The sequence below is a fragment of the Chanodichthys erythropterus genome, chromosome 11 (genome assembly GCF_024489055.1).
Source record: "Chanodichthys erythropterus isolate Z2021 chromosome 11, ASM2448905v1, whole genome shotgun sequence".
NCBI lineage: Eukaryota > Metazoa > Chordata > Actinopteri > Cypriniformes > Xenocyprididae > Chanodichthys > Chanodichthys erythropterus.
This window is the reverse complement of record NC_090231.1, coordinates 50,843,178-50,856,975: the sequence shown is the minus strand read 5'-3', so window position 1 is coordinate 50,856,975 and position 13,798 is coordinate 50,843,178. Positions and strand designations below refer to the sequence as shown.

The 13,798-nt window shown below is 33.9% G+C and overlaps 1 protein-coding gene across 2 annotated transcripts; it reads left to right on the top strand.

The window, feature by feature from the left end:
- Nucleotides 1-4,071: 4,071 nt before the first annotated feature.
- On the top strand, nt 4,072-11,845 carry tyms (thymidylate synthetase). 2 transcript variants are annotated; one of them, XM_067401329.1, is made up of 7 exons: nt 4,072-4,358; nt 6,016-6,089; nt 6,202-6,376; nt 6,984-7,085; nt 8,568-8,743; nt 9,476-9,547; nt 11,424-11,845. In XM_067401329.1, exons 1-7 carry the CDS (start codon nt 4,136-4,138, stop codon nt 11,559-11,561), a joined length of 960 nt encoding a protein of 319 aa, XP_067257430.1. In that variant the 5' UTR covers nt 4,072-4,135; the 3' UTR covers nt 11,562-11,845. The 2 variants fall into 2 exon arrangements, with proteins under 2 accessions (XP_067257430.1, XP_067257431.1); XM_067401330.1 differs by lacking the exon at nt 9,476-9,547.
- The last annotated feature ends 1,953 nt before the right edge of the window (nt 11,846-13,798 follow it).

Sequence of the window (13,798 nt, the reverse complement as noted above, 5' to 3'; positions counted from 1 at the left end):
TCAGGACAGTTTAATATATTTCTGTCACATTTTGACCAGTTGTTCAGGTAAATTTGTGGTCTACAAGGGTATTATGAAACCAAAAATAAATTGAATAAATCTATAAACTAAATAGGCATACATTTATTAGATAAATAAATAAATGTAAATAAACCAATGTATACATTGATGAAAAATAAATGTCCTGAAGGACCCATAAAACAAAATCGGCTCATAGATAGCAACAGTGCCTGCCCAATTTTTCAGCTGTTCTGGAAGTATTTTTTTCCATTCGTTTTTACCATAGAAATTTGTTAAAGCGTTATATGCCATGAACCAAGCCAATCAGCAACGAGGTGAATCACAACACAACAAACTTTGATTTGAAGCAAAGAAGTACTATTTGAAAATCTGACAAAAATACAAAGATGCAAGACTGTATACTTAACAGCTTGAAAGAACTACAATCCCATGAAGCAGAACTGAATTAAAAACAATAGAGAAATATAAAACTGCTCATTTAAAATTGTTGATTATATTAAGTTTATTACAAAATATGCACATTTAAAAATATTTAAGTCAATTACGTCATTCGCATTGCTTCATTGCGCTCTGATTGGTGGAATTTTCTGTACAGCATCATGAGTAATGTAGTTTTTCACCACAAATTCATCTGTTAAACAGGATTATTTTATGAATAAATTAAAATAATGCTGGTTGATGGCTTCAGCAGAAGCAAATACCATCAGTTAACAACCTCGTAGCTCACGGTAGGTCTGTCTTTAAAGGTCATCGTTAAAAATCAGTTTCCCTATGAAGAAAATTAATTAAGTTTTGACTTCCAGAACCTGGCTGTTGCAATCTATTGCAAACTATTAATAATGTCTAACAAATGTAACATTCAATAAATTAGTTGACTTGTCCAGTATTTTGCCATATCCTCAGACATACTGACTTTTTTATTTTTATGGGAATATCTCATATGTCAAAACATAATACTACATACTAATTATTTCACAAATATGACATAGTCCATGCTATAGGCCTATTTTATCTCAAGAACCACTAGGGGTCCATGGGCACGTGGTTGAAAAACAGAACTGAGAGTGGGGAATGCAAGACGTAAATTACCGTAATTATGAGATTCCAACTTGTAAAAAGCGCTCACGTTTTTGTATAACTATTAATTACAACTTGTAAACTGGGTATATTCTGAGAGCTCTGATTTGTGTACACTGTACCACCTGACTGCTGCAGATTAATTTAGGCGTTGATAGTGTTACAATAGAAACGTATAATTCCAAGGAACAGCTCCGAGTTGAACGTCACGTATTGTCATCTCGAAATTACGGTAGCATGGCCCTGTCACAAATGGCACACTTCATAGTGCTTTCTGTCTTTTGGACTTACAATGGCTGCTACGTGTCCGTTAAGTCCATGAGACCGTAGAGTGTCTCATTTGTCAATTTTAGGTCTCAGAAGGGTGCTCTCGAGCGCCCCCTTTGCGGTCGATATGTGTCCTTGATGTGCACTAGTGCAGGCTCCGCAGCAGAAGTCTTCCTGACCGTCAAAGTGGCATTACGTCACAAAAGTGCAGACTTGTAGGAAGGCCGCGAGTGTTTAGGGTGCCATTTCGGACAAGGCCCAAGTGTGCCGCACGAAAAAGTGAAGCCAAAACGTTTCGTCACCCCCCAGGTGGCTGGACGCAGTATAGCTCATAAACCCCGCCTTCTTCATATAATCGAATCTGACATGAGACAAACAAAACTAATCAAATTACACTTCTACATTTCCATAACTGTTTATTTCGCACTGACTTATTGCAGTTAACTGTACTAACCAATTCTGCAGGAGTGTGGGCGGGGCCTTGATATCACGGCTCTACTTCATACTCACTACTGCGCAGACTCGGGCTCCAAGATGTCAGCGCCATATTTGGACATTGGCGGCTTCACTTTTCTACATTGGTAGAGAGTGAAGGTGCATCATATATCTTTTTTACAGTCTATATATGGTTACAACATGGCGTTAGCGCAGCAAAAGACTTACCAAAGAAAGAATGCAAAACAAAGTGAGACATTGTCAGTCATGATTGAATTTGAGGGTAAATACCAAAATATCAATTATGCTTGATTATGCTTCTGTCCGGTCAAGAAATAGGCTGGGGCACGTATCCATGACCTGAAATGAGAGAAAGTGGAGAAAGCTTAAACATATTGAAACAAAGTGTAAATATGTGCAAAATCTAATAAAATGGTTTTGAATGGAGTCTATACTCAATATAGTCTACTGCATTGATGAGATCTATGGACGTATGATATATGGAGCTGTGCCCAAATCAAGAGAAATTAGATGGCATACAACACACACCGCAGAAGCTGTAATGCCACTGCATGTTTTTACAGTGGGTGGAGGAAGTTAAACCAGTCAGAGTGGTGATTTATTCCTATTCAGCAGCTGCATTAATACAAGTAAAACAACATCCCAGCAAACACTCCCCTAACGTTAGTATTTGGTTCTTGTTTGTTTTTGTTTTTTTTGTTAACCAAATACTAATGTTAGGTGAACATTCTTTTTAGGTTTTAATTTTTTGTAACCATAAAATAAAGTTCCCAGAACATTGCAGGGAGGTTAAAAATAACTTATACAGAATGTTATTAAATGGAATGCAACACACCGCAGAAGTTGCAATGCCACTGCATGGTTTCAGTGGGTGGAAGAATTTAAACCAGTCAGAGTGGTGATTTATTCCTATTCAGCAGCTGCATTAAAAACAACATGATGTTTTAATAGAAACATACACATTACTTCTGAATTTAGAAAAAAAATAGGAATGAATATTCAATTCTGCTGGAAATGTAGGCTTAATTAGTTAATAATCTATCAATGAAAAGTAGGCTACTTCTACAGCACTTATTAATCTTAGTTAATGATAATCTAATATCACATTTTTTTGTTGAACTTGTTTAAATTAGTTAAAGGGTTAGTTCACTCAAAAAAATAATGAAAATAATGTAATTTATTACTCACCCTCATGCCGTTCCACACCCATAAGTTGATCTTCGGAAAACAAATTAAGATATTTTTGTTGAAATCCGATGGCTCAGTGAGGCCTCTATAGCCAGCAATGACATTTCCTCTCTCAAGATCCATTAATGTACTAAAAACATATTTAAATCAGTTCATGTGAGTACAGTGGTTCAATATTAATATTATAAAGCGCTGAGAATATTTTTGGTGTGCCAAAAAAACAACAAAATAACGACTTATATAGTGATGGCCGATTTCAAGACACTGCTTCAGGAAGCTTCGGAGCGTTATGAATCTTTTGTGTCGAATCATGATTCGGATCGTGTGTCAAACTGCCAAACTGCTGAAATCACGTGACTTTGGCGCTCCGAACCGCTGATTCGACACGCTGATTCATAATTCTCCAAAGCTTCCTGAAGCAGTGTTTTGAAATCAGCCATCACTAAATAAGTCGGGTTTTTTTTGGTGCACCAAAAATATTCTCGTCGCTTTATAATATTAATATTGGACCACTGTACTCACATGAACTGATTTAAATATGTTTAGATTAATGGATCTTGAGAGAGGAAATGTCATTGCTGGCTATGCAGGCCTTACTGAGCCATCGGATTTCAACAAAAATATCTTAGTTTGTGTTCTGAAGATTAACGAAGGTCTTATGGGTGTAGAATGACATTAGGTTGAGTAATAAATGACAGAATTTTCATTTTTGGGTGAACTAATCCTTTAACATTAACATTAAGAAAGGTTAATAAATGTAGTAAAAACAGGCTATTGTTAGTTCATGATGTATAGAGAAGAAAGAAAAGAACTTAAATAATGTATTAACATAACTGAAAGGAAATGGTGTACAAGAAATAATCAGTTGGGAATTGTAAGGGCATTAGTCAATTTTTTCCATGAAACTGGTCTTATTAGGAGAAAATAAGCAGAGATCAATGAGGCCTTGATTTGACACACTCCAGTATCGTAGGTGGCAGTATGCAGCTTTTAGGATGGTCTGCAAAACCGCCAAAAATGAACAAAAGAAGAATATATCGCGGGAAAATATAAATGTGGATTTTTGCGCGCTACAGGATTTGCCTGCAATAGTTCTATCGTTGAGTTTAATCTTAAACTGAAGAAAATGCCCAACGCCGCTGTGCAAATGACAAATGGCCATTGTACTGACGGAGAAAACAAGACAGAAGGTGCATGCGGAGGAAAAAAAGACTTTTCTCTGTTTTGTGACGAGCGCGGTTACTTGAACCTAGTCGAGTATATTCTGCAGCACGGAGCGCGCAAAGGCGACAGGACAGGGACCGGAGTGATCTCTGTGTTCGGGACACAGGCCAGATACAGTCTCAGAGGTGAGACAAATATGCACATAACAGTTTCTTCAACGGTTCATGGCAGTTAACTTCATGACAAATTATTAGAAATGCAAGTTTACCAGAAAAACAGAGAACATAAATGACTTCTGTTTTGTGTTAGAGAGCCTAGGTATTAAAACCATAAACAAATGCTATGAGTTTCTAAAGTTATGACTAACGTTATCTGACTGAGATGGTGAACAATACACTTCTGTGAACATACTTTGTGTTACAACAGGGAAACGGATAATATGTGCCTGTTGTGTTTCTCTAGGTCAGATGAACGAATTAAAAGCAACAGGTTAATCAAAAATGTAGAGACGGAGACTAAACATAAAGAACCGAGCCTAAACATAACATCTCGGAGCCTAAATATAATATTAAATAGAAAAACAAACAAAAAAAAAAAAAAAAAAAAAAAAAAAAAAATATATATATATATATATATATATATATATATATATATATATATATATATATATATATATAAATGGAACCGTTATTGATCATTTAGACCAAATATAATTAAAATAATCTTTTTAAAAAGTTTGCTTTTTGAGTATCATATTTGATTCATCAGTCTTTTATGGCTCATATAGTATGATATTATGAGAATATGGAGCTCATACTCAAGGAAAAAAACACCTCAATTTTATACAAAAACCCAAACTGAGCAAAAATATACTTTTTTTGTGTGTGTGTGCAGTTGCTGATATTTATATGATCAAAAATATGTGATTTATTTATATGCGATTTATATGATATTTATATGATCAAAAATATGTGACCCAGGACCACAAAACCAGTCATAAGGGTAAATTTTTTTTAAATTGATACATCATCTGAAAAGTTGAATAAATTAGCTTTCCATTGATGTAATGTTTTGGATAGGACAATATGTGGCCGAGATACAACTATTTGAATATCTGGAATCTGAGGGTGCATAAAAATGAAAATATTAAGAAAGTTGTCCAAATGAAGTTCTTAGCAATGCATATCCACTCACAAAAATAATTTTTTTATATATTTACAGTAGGAAATTTACAAAATTCATCTTCATGGAACATGATCTTTACTCAATATCCTAATGATTTTTGACATAAAAGAAAAAAACTTAAATTTTGACCATTACAATGTATTGTTGGCTATTGTTACAAAATATACCCTTGCGACTTTGACTTATGACTTTATGGCCCAGGGTCACAAATATCAAATTCTGATCATGTAAATCAATGAGATTTGTATTAGTATATGCTCATTTAAATATCAGTTGTCACTGTATATCTCCCAACAATATGTCTTGGTAAGATATTTAAATGCATAGTTTTATGATTAAAGCTGAAACATACAATGCAATAATAAAGAGATGAACAAATAAACACTCCTCAAAAACCGGATCATATATGATGCATTTTAACAGGCTTTTTACAAAAAATGTTGATGATCAAATAAACCTTCCTTAGTTGCTTCAGTCCAATAAGTGTTCATCTTGAAATATTAACAATATATAATTTTTTCTTATGTTTGCTTTCTAAAAATCAGTAAAGATTTCACAAAAAGACGTGTATCATCTTCATCTGGATTAAAGGATCAACTACTGTTGAAATGTTATTAAATTATAATTCAAAAATCGGTTTCATCCTGCGCCTCGCAGATCAGTTTCCTTTGCTGACGACCAAAAGGGTTTTCTGGAAAGGCATATTGCAGGAGCTGCTATGGTTTATCAAGGTACAGTAGAAAAATATCCCAAACTTCTGTATCTTATTTCTGTATATATCCTTTTTTTTTTTTTTTTCATTTTGCATTTTTAATGAATTAGATTTTTATTCTTCCAATTTAGGGTTCAACAAATGCTAAAGAGCTGTCAGAAAAGGGTGTGAGAATCTGGGATGCTAATGGCTCCAGGGATTTTCTGGATAAAAATGGCTTTACTGATCGTGAGGAAGGAGACCTGGGCCCAGTGTATGGCTTTCAGTGGAGGCATTTTGGAGCTGAATACAAAGACATGCACACTGGTAACTGCCCATCTTTTTATATAGACCGTTGACATACCATAGCAGCGATGTATACTGTATTCCCAGCGTCTTTTCGACATGTCAACAACACAAACCAAACTCTTCCAGGCCTCAGCTAGAACTACAGCATTTGAGGGTGGGTCAAATAGACGTTGTTCGCGGGCAGCCGTTATGCAAATATGTTACAAACCTACGTAGGTTCACGCAGGAAGTAAGACTGGAATTACTGATGACTTGTTTCAGGCAGTTTAGAATTGTTTTTTTCTTTGGGGAGACAGTAACTCCATTTATCTGCACTTTGACCTTTTACATTCACAAACAGATATATTTCACATTGCATGAAAGGTCATATCTGAAAAAGCATAATAGGGGCACTTTAAAATTGTTATTGTCATCAGGGCAGGTCAAGCCATTAGGTTACATAGTGTAGGTGACTGTAGGCACTGATTATTATTCATGCAGTATTTAAGACTACATTAGTAGAGAGAGAGAATACTTGGGATATTTGTGAAATTGGAAAAGCTTTTTAAAACACTTTTCTTTTAATGTGTGTGTATATATAGTAAGAATTTGTTTCTAAGCCAGACTATTTCATCTCTCCGTGAAGATTACTCTGGGCAAGGTGTTGACCAGTTACAGAAGGTGATTGACACTATCAAGTCAAATCCAGAAGACAGGAGGATCATCATGTGTGCTTGGAATCCCAAAGGTCTCAATCAACTTTATCACCATCCACCAGTGTTTTTAGTATCATTTATTTAGTATCATTTTAGTACTGGTATCTTAATATTTTGAATGAGCTTTTATTTATATATTTTCAGTTTTCATTTAACTTAGGTTTTAATTTTGTGTGCTTTTTTCATTTTATTAGTTTTTGTTTATTTCTATTTAGCTTTCATTTTTTTTAAAGTTTGTTTTATTTACGTTTTAGTAATTTTAGTACTTTTTCAGTTAGTTGCAAATTTGTCATTTCTAACTTTTGTTTTTTCATATAATACAATGAAATAATAATAAATTATTTGCAATAGTTTGTTTTAAAGGTGCCATCGAATTGAAAATTGAATTTACCTCGGCATAGCTGAATCACAAGAGTTCAGTACATGGAAATGACATACAGTGAGTCTCAAACACCATTGTTTCCTCCTTCTTATATAAATCTCATTTGTTTAAAAGACCTCTGAAGAACAGGCGAATCTCAACATAACACAGACACAGTTACGTAACAGTCGGGATCATTAATATGTACGCCAACAATATTTGCATATGCCAGCTCATGATTGAGGCATTACACAAGGGCAGCCAGTATTAACGTCTGGATGTGCACAGCTGAATCATCAGACTAGATAAGGAAGCAAGGACAATAGCAAAAAATGGCAGATGGAGCAATAATAACTGACATGATCCATGATATCATGATATTTTTAGTGATAATTGTAAACTGTCTTTCTAAATGTTTCGTTAGCATGTTGCTAATGTACTGTTAAATGTGGTTAAAGTTACCATAATTTATTACTGTATTCACAGAGACAAGACTGATGTTATTTTAATTTTTTAAACACTTGCAGTCTGTATAATGCATAAACACAACTTCATTCTTTATAAATCTCTCCAACAGTGTAATGTTAGCTTTAGCCACGTAGCACCATCAAACCCATTCAGAATCAAATGTAAACATCCAAATAAATACCATACTTACGCGATTAGACATGCTGCATGACGAACACTTTGTAAAGATACATTTTGAGGGTTATATTAGCTGTGTGAACTTTATGCAATGATAGAGTCGAGAGCTCGGGAGGGGGCGGAGACCGCGCGATTTAAAGAGGCCGCAGCCTGAATCGGCGCATTTCTAATTATGCCTCAAAATAGGCAGTTAAAAAAATCTATAGGGAATTTTGAGCTGCAACTTCACATACACATTCAGGGGACACCTTAGACTTATATTACAGCTTGTAAAAAAACATTCGATGGCACCTTTAATTTTTCAATATGAATAAACTTAGTTTTTTTTTACGCAATAATAGTACTTAAACTTATTTCAGTTAGTTGCCTTTTGAGTTTAAGTTGGTCAAATATTCAAGTTTAAGGTTTTTTTTAGTTTAAAAGTTACTTTTTTAATGTAAGTTTTTCATCTTATATTGTTTTATTTGACATGTATGCATGATGATAAAACAATCCATTTTATTGATAGATCTTCCTATGATGGCATTGCCTCCCTGCCATGCGTTATGCCAGTTTTACGTGTCAGATGGTGAGTTGTCGTGCCAGCTGTACCAGCGCTCTGGTGATATTGGTCTGGGTGTGCCCTTCAACATTGCCAGCTACGCACTTCTCACCTACATGATTGCCCACATCACTGGACTCAAGGTGAACATATTTCAAAATCTGATGATCTGTGAAAGTACATCTTCCTGCATAATGTAAATATAAGGGATAATGTACAGTCATCTGGTAATCACAATCCATGATTATGCATGATCTGATGCAGCATAAAACCATTTACATAGCTATTCTTGTCAGTTAAGCAAATGGAAATTTAAAAGGTTATTTCACCCAAAAATAAAAATTGTCATAATTTTCTTACCCTCATGGTCACAGATTAATTGAGAGATACCCTCCATTGACAGTCCACTTAACTACCACTTTGACGCTTCAAAAATTCATAAAGAGATCGTAAAACTAATCCATATGAATTGAGCGGTTTAGTCCAAATTTTCTGAAGAGACTCGATCGCTTTATATGATGAACCGATTGAATTTAGGCTTTTATTCACATATACTATGATTTTAATTAAATGAAAAGTTTAAATGCAGTTAGCTGAACTTTAGCATGACAAGCAGTTATTTGTAATTATACATTTGTAATGAAGTTGCAATTTAGTAAAAGGAAAAAAAATATTTTTTTATTTCTGTATTTGAAGTTCACTACAAATGCACATCCAGTTCACAAAGGAAGTAAAAGTTGTATTTAACATGCGCCTTAGGGTTTCATACATGTATCAAAGCTTGTGAAATCTGCATCCGTGCTATTTTATGGACATACTAACCAAACTTGAACTCGCTGAATATATTTTGTACTCATTCTTCTTCTTATTTTTAGCCTGGAGATTTTGTGCATACAATAGGTGATGCCCACATCTATACCAATCACATTGATCCTTTGAAAGAGCAGGTATGTTGCATAAATTCCATAAAACTAGTCTATCTGCATTAATCTACAGTGATGTGTGAAAGACGAAGTGCGCCATAAAAAAGTGTAGTGTGTGATTCTTCTTTCATTTCTCAAAATAGTAGGGCATATAGATATTGGAAAAGGAGAAAAATTCCATGTCCATGTTAGAGACTGGTGATAAAATAGGAAATAATTGGAGGAAGTTATTTCTGGGGATGAAGGTGAAGGTGATATAATTTAATCAAACAGAAATTAAAATGTCTACTAGTAATCTTTAGTAGACATTTGAATTTCTGTTGGTATTTTTGAATAAAACTTTCATTGTTTGATTAAATTATATCACCTTCGCCCATCAATAACTAATAAAAATACAATATTTCTACATATTTTTGTTACGGTTGCGCAGGAAAGAGGAGAGGTGAGGATCTGTTTGCAACAATAGTCTATTAAACAAACGAATAAACAAACAGGCATGATGACAACAAAAATCCAAACAGGGAAGATGGTGATGATAATCCAAATAGGGAACAGAAATGCAACAGCTATATAAACATACATGTAAAGACAATGGCCAAGAAAACACAACTGAGACACAGGGATAAAAATGACCCATTCAAAAATGTACATACCCTTGATTTTTAATGTGATTACCTGGATGATCCATGACAGTTTTTATGTTTTGTGATGATTGTTCATGAGTCTTTTGTTTGTCCTGAACAGTTAAACTGCCCAACGTTCTTCAGAAAAATTCTTCAGTTTTCCAGCATCTTCTGCATATTTGAACCCTTTCCATTGGTGATTGTGTGATTTTGAGATCTGTCTTTTCACATTGAGGACGACTGAGGGACTCAAACTCAACTATTAAAAAAGGTAAAAGGTTCCTTCCTCCAGAAGGAAACACGATGCATTAAGAGCCGGGGGGTGAAAACTTTTTGAATTTGAAGATCAAGATAAATTTTACTTAATTTGTCTTCCGGGAAATGTGAATATCTTCTGTAGCTTCCGATGGGCAGTACTAAATAAAAAAAATTGATATTTAAACAAAATAAGACAAATTTGGACATCTTCATCTTGTTCAAAAGTTTTCACCTCCTGGTTCTTAATGCATCGTGTTTTCTTCTGGAGCAGCAGTGATTGTTTGAACCTTTTTTAATAGTTTTGTTTTGAGTCCCTAAGTCGTCCTCGGTGTGAAAAGATGGATCTCAAATTCACACAATCACTGCTGGAAAGGGTTCAAATATGCAAAACATGCTGGAAAACTGAAGAATTTGCAGGATCTGAAGGATTTTTCTGAAGAACGTTGGGCAGTTTAACTGTTCAGGACAAACAAGTGACTCATGAACAACCATCACAAAACATAAAAACAGTCGTGGATCATCCAGGTAACCACACTTAAGAATCAAGGGTATGTACATTTTTGAACGGGTCATTTTTATAAATTCAGTTATTTTTTTGACTATATGTAAACATCTTTTATGGAAAATATCTTATTCAGCACAGTGAAAAAGAACACACATTTTGCATGATCCCTCTTATTTTGTTAACATGATTACCCCTTGCAGAATCTGCAAATTATGTAAACTTTTGAGCACAACTGTATGTATGTATGTTATGTATGTAAATTATAATATAATATATGTAAATTATAATATAATGTGTTAATTATAATATAATATAATATACTGGGTAACAAGGAACATGTGTGGGTAAAAAATTGCCATGGAAACAAAACAAACAAGGGTAACTATAGAAACAAAGGCAAACAGGAAGTGAACAAAGGGAACAATGGAAAGAGAAAATACATTTCAAAATAAAAGTCATAGAACACAAGACAGGGGAAATCAAAGTGTGTTTCTAACATGTCCTGTACCCACAGATTCAGCGAGAGCCACGTCCATTCCCCAAACTCAAGATCAAACGCAAAGTTGAACAAATTGATGATTTCTCTGCAGAGGATTTTGAGATCTATGACTATGACCCCCATCCTGCAATCAAAATGCAAATGGCTGTTTAGACCTTTAAACATTTTTTTTATTTAAAGATGGTTATAGTGTTTAAATAAAAGTGTTATTTTTCCTTATTTGCAATGTTCTAATACAAGGTTTCTGTTTTAAAATGCATATGTACATGAATTTGAGATTTCATGTGTAATAGTCTGCATGTTCACACCATACACAAGAGGTATCCTGGGATTTAACTGCAATATAACATTTTTAACACAAAGTGGTTATATTGTAATGTAAATTTAACATTTACAATTAATTTTTTTTTTAAATAATATTTAAAAAACATTTTGTCCCCCCCCCCCAAATTTTTGTCTGTGGTGTTATAACGGATGGTAATTTGGACTATTTTCTATGGAAAGGTTATTACATTGGTTGTAGTTAATTTTTTTTTATTAATTTTTTTTAAACATTTTGCTAAATTTTCCAATTTAAAAAACATTTTGTCACACATTATAAGTTTTTTGCCTAAGTTCATTGCCTAAATTGATTTAAAAAAACAATTCCTGAAGTATACATTTTACTGAATATAGAATTTTAAACAAAAATGTTGCTTTGCAATGGCACTGACAGATAACAAAGAACACAACAGAGTTCAATTAAAGTTGCGTCATAATGTGACAAAATTAGAAACGTCGTGTTTTCAGAGCTTGGTTTCAATAAAAGCTGTTTTTAGACTAACAAGGAAGTTTTGTGTTTTGAAACTTAAAGGATGTTATGATAGTACAACCACTTACATGAAACTCTGCAAGCTTGGTTATTCAAGTAACTGCTTCATTAAAATCCCATTATTGGTTGTCATCAGTCATTGGACAGCTCAGAGGTCTTGTAAACCCCCAGCCAAATGCAGCTATATTATTAAGGTGCAACTTTTTGATCAATATTGCCTGGCAGTTTTGCTGAGTGATGTTGCTTGGGCACTTTGCCATTAAGAATGGGCAACAAATTTCTATCTAAAGTATCCAGATAGAAATTTGTTGCCCATTCTCAATGGGAAAGTGCCCAAGCAACATCACTCAGCAAAATTGCCTGGCAACATTGCTCAAAAAGTTTCCCCAAGTATCACCTTTAGGACCAAATTAATGTTTCAATTGAAGTGAAATCCAGTGTGGTTGAAAAATCTACATTTTCACATTTGACTTATTAGTCAATACCATTTGACTCAGAAACACCAAGGTGTTGCATCTACAAATGTTATTTTGCAAATCAGCCTCGTCTTTCACTTTCAATCTAGTTCATCCTTGGGCAAGAGCTTCAGAGCAGAGGCAAAACATGCTTAGCAAATGATCTTGGTTAATGTTTGAGTATCATTATAATAGAACTAAACACATACCAGCCAAAAGCACAGACAGTTTTCTGTGTTCACTCTTTATGCTCTTAGACAGTATTTGGGCTGTTTCGGTTTAAAATATATGTTAAGCAATCATTAAAAGAGTTCTAAATGCTTTTTTATCAATGTACTTTTGCAAGGGGATAATGTAAATGTGCTGAACACTGTATTATTAGCATTGTTTTAACTATTATGATTTTTTTCTTTTACTTTGCTGCCCCCTTTTGGCCATTACCAATATATTTAAAAGAGAAATGATGCATTATTTGAATGTAATGTCTTTCATATACTGTCCACAAAAGTAAACATAATGCTAAACTGTCAACACATTTAAATGCTCATCTACAACACTGATTACAGGTACTTCAGTACTTTCAAGATTTTATGTACATTGAAATGAATGAACTTACTGATAGATTGGCCCAGAAAAAGGAGTCAGTAGCAAAATACTGGCTGACAAGATTATTCCCAGACTCCAAGAACTTTTCCATTGCACAAAATGTCCTTTATAGTGGAAAAGCATTCTTCAGATTATTAAAAAGTTCTTCACACCATGAAAAAAAAAATGTTTCTTTTAAGAACCGTTTACTTAAAGGTTCTTTTGGTAACCCAAAATGGCACCTTTAAGCGTGTATGGACAATAAAGCTATTTCATAATATGTACTATGTATTAAGTATATGTCATGACTTTCAATTAACTTTTCAGTTAAACAGGTAGGTGACCAAAATCTGAAGTCCTGTTATCATTTAACAGTGGTATTGGTCATTTAGCTTGTCAGTACACCAAATTGTTATTGTACAAAAGTGTTATTGTAACCTTACAGATTTCATAATCCTCCATATCACAACATATACATATATTAATAACCCTACCTCACAACTACAAGTATATTGAGTTTCATCTGCATATAGTACACT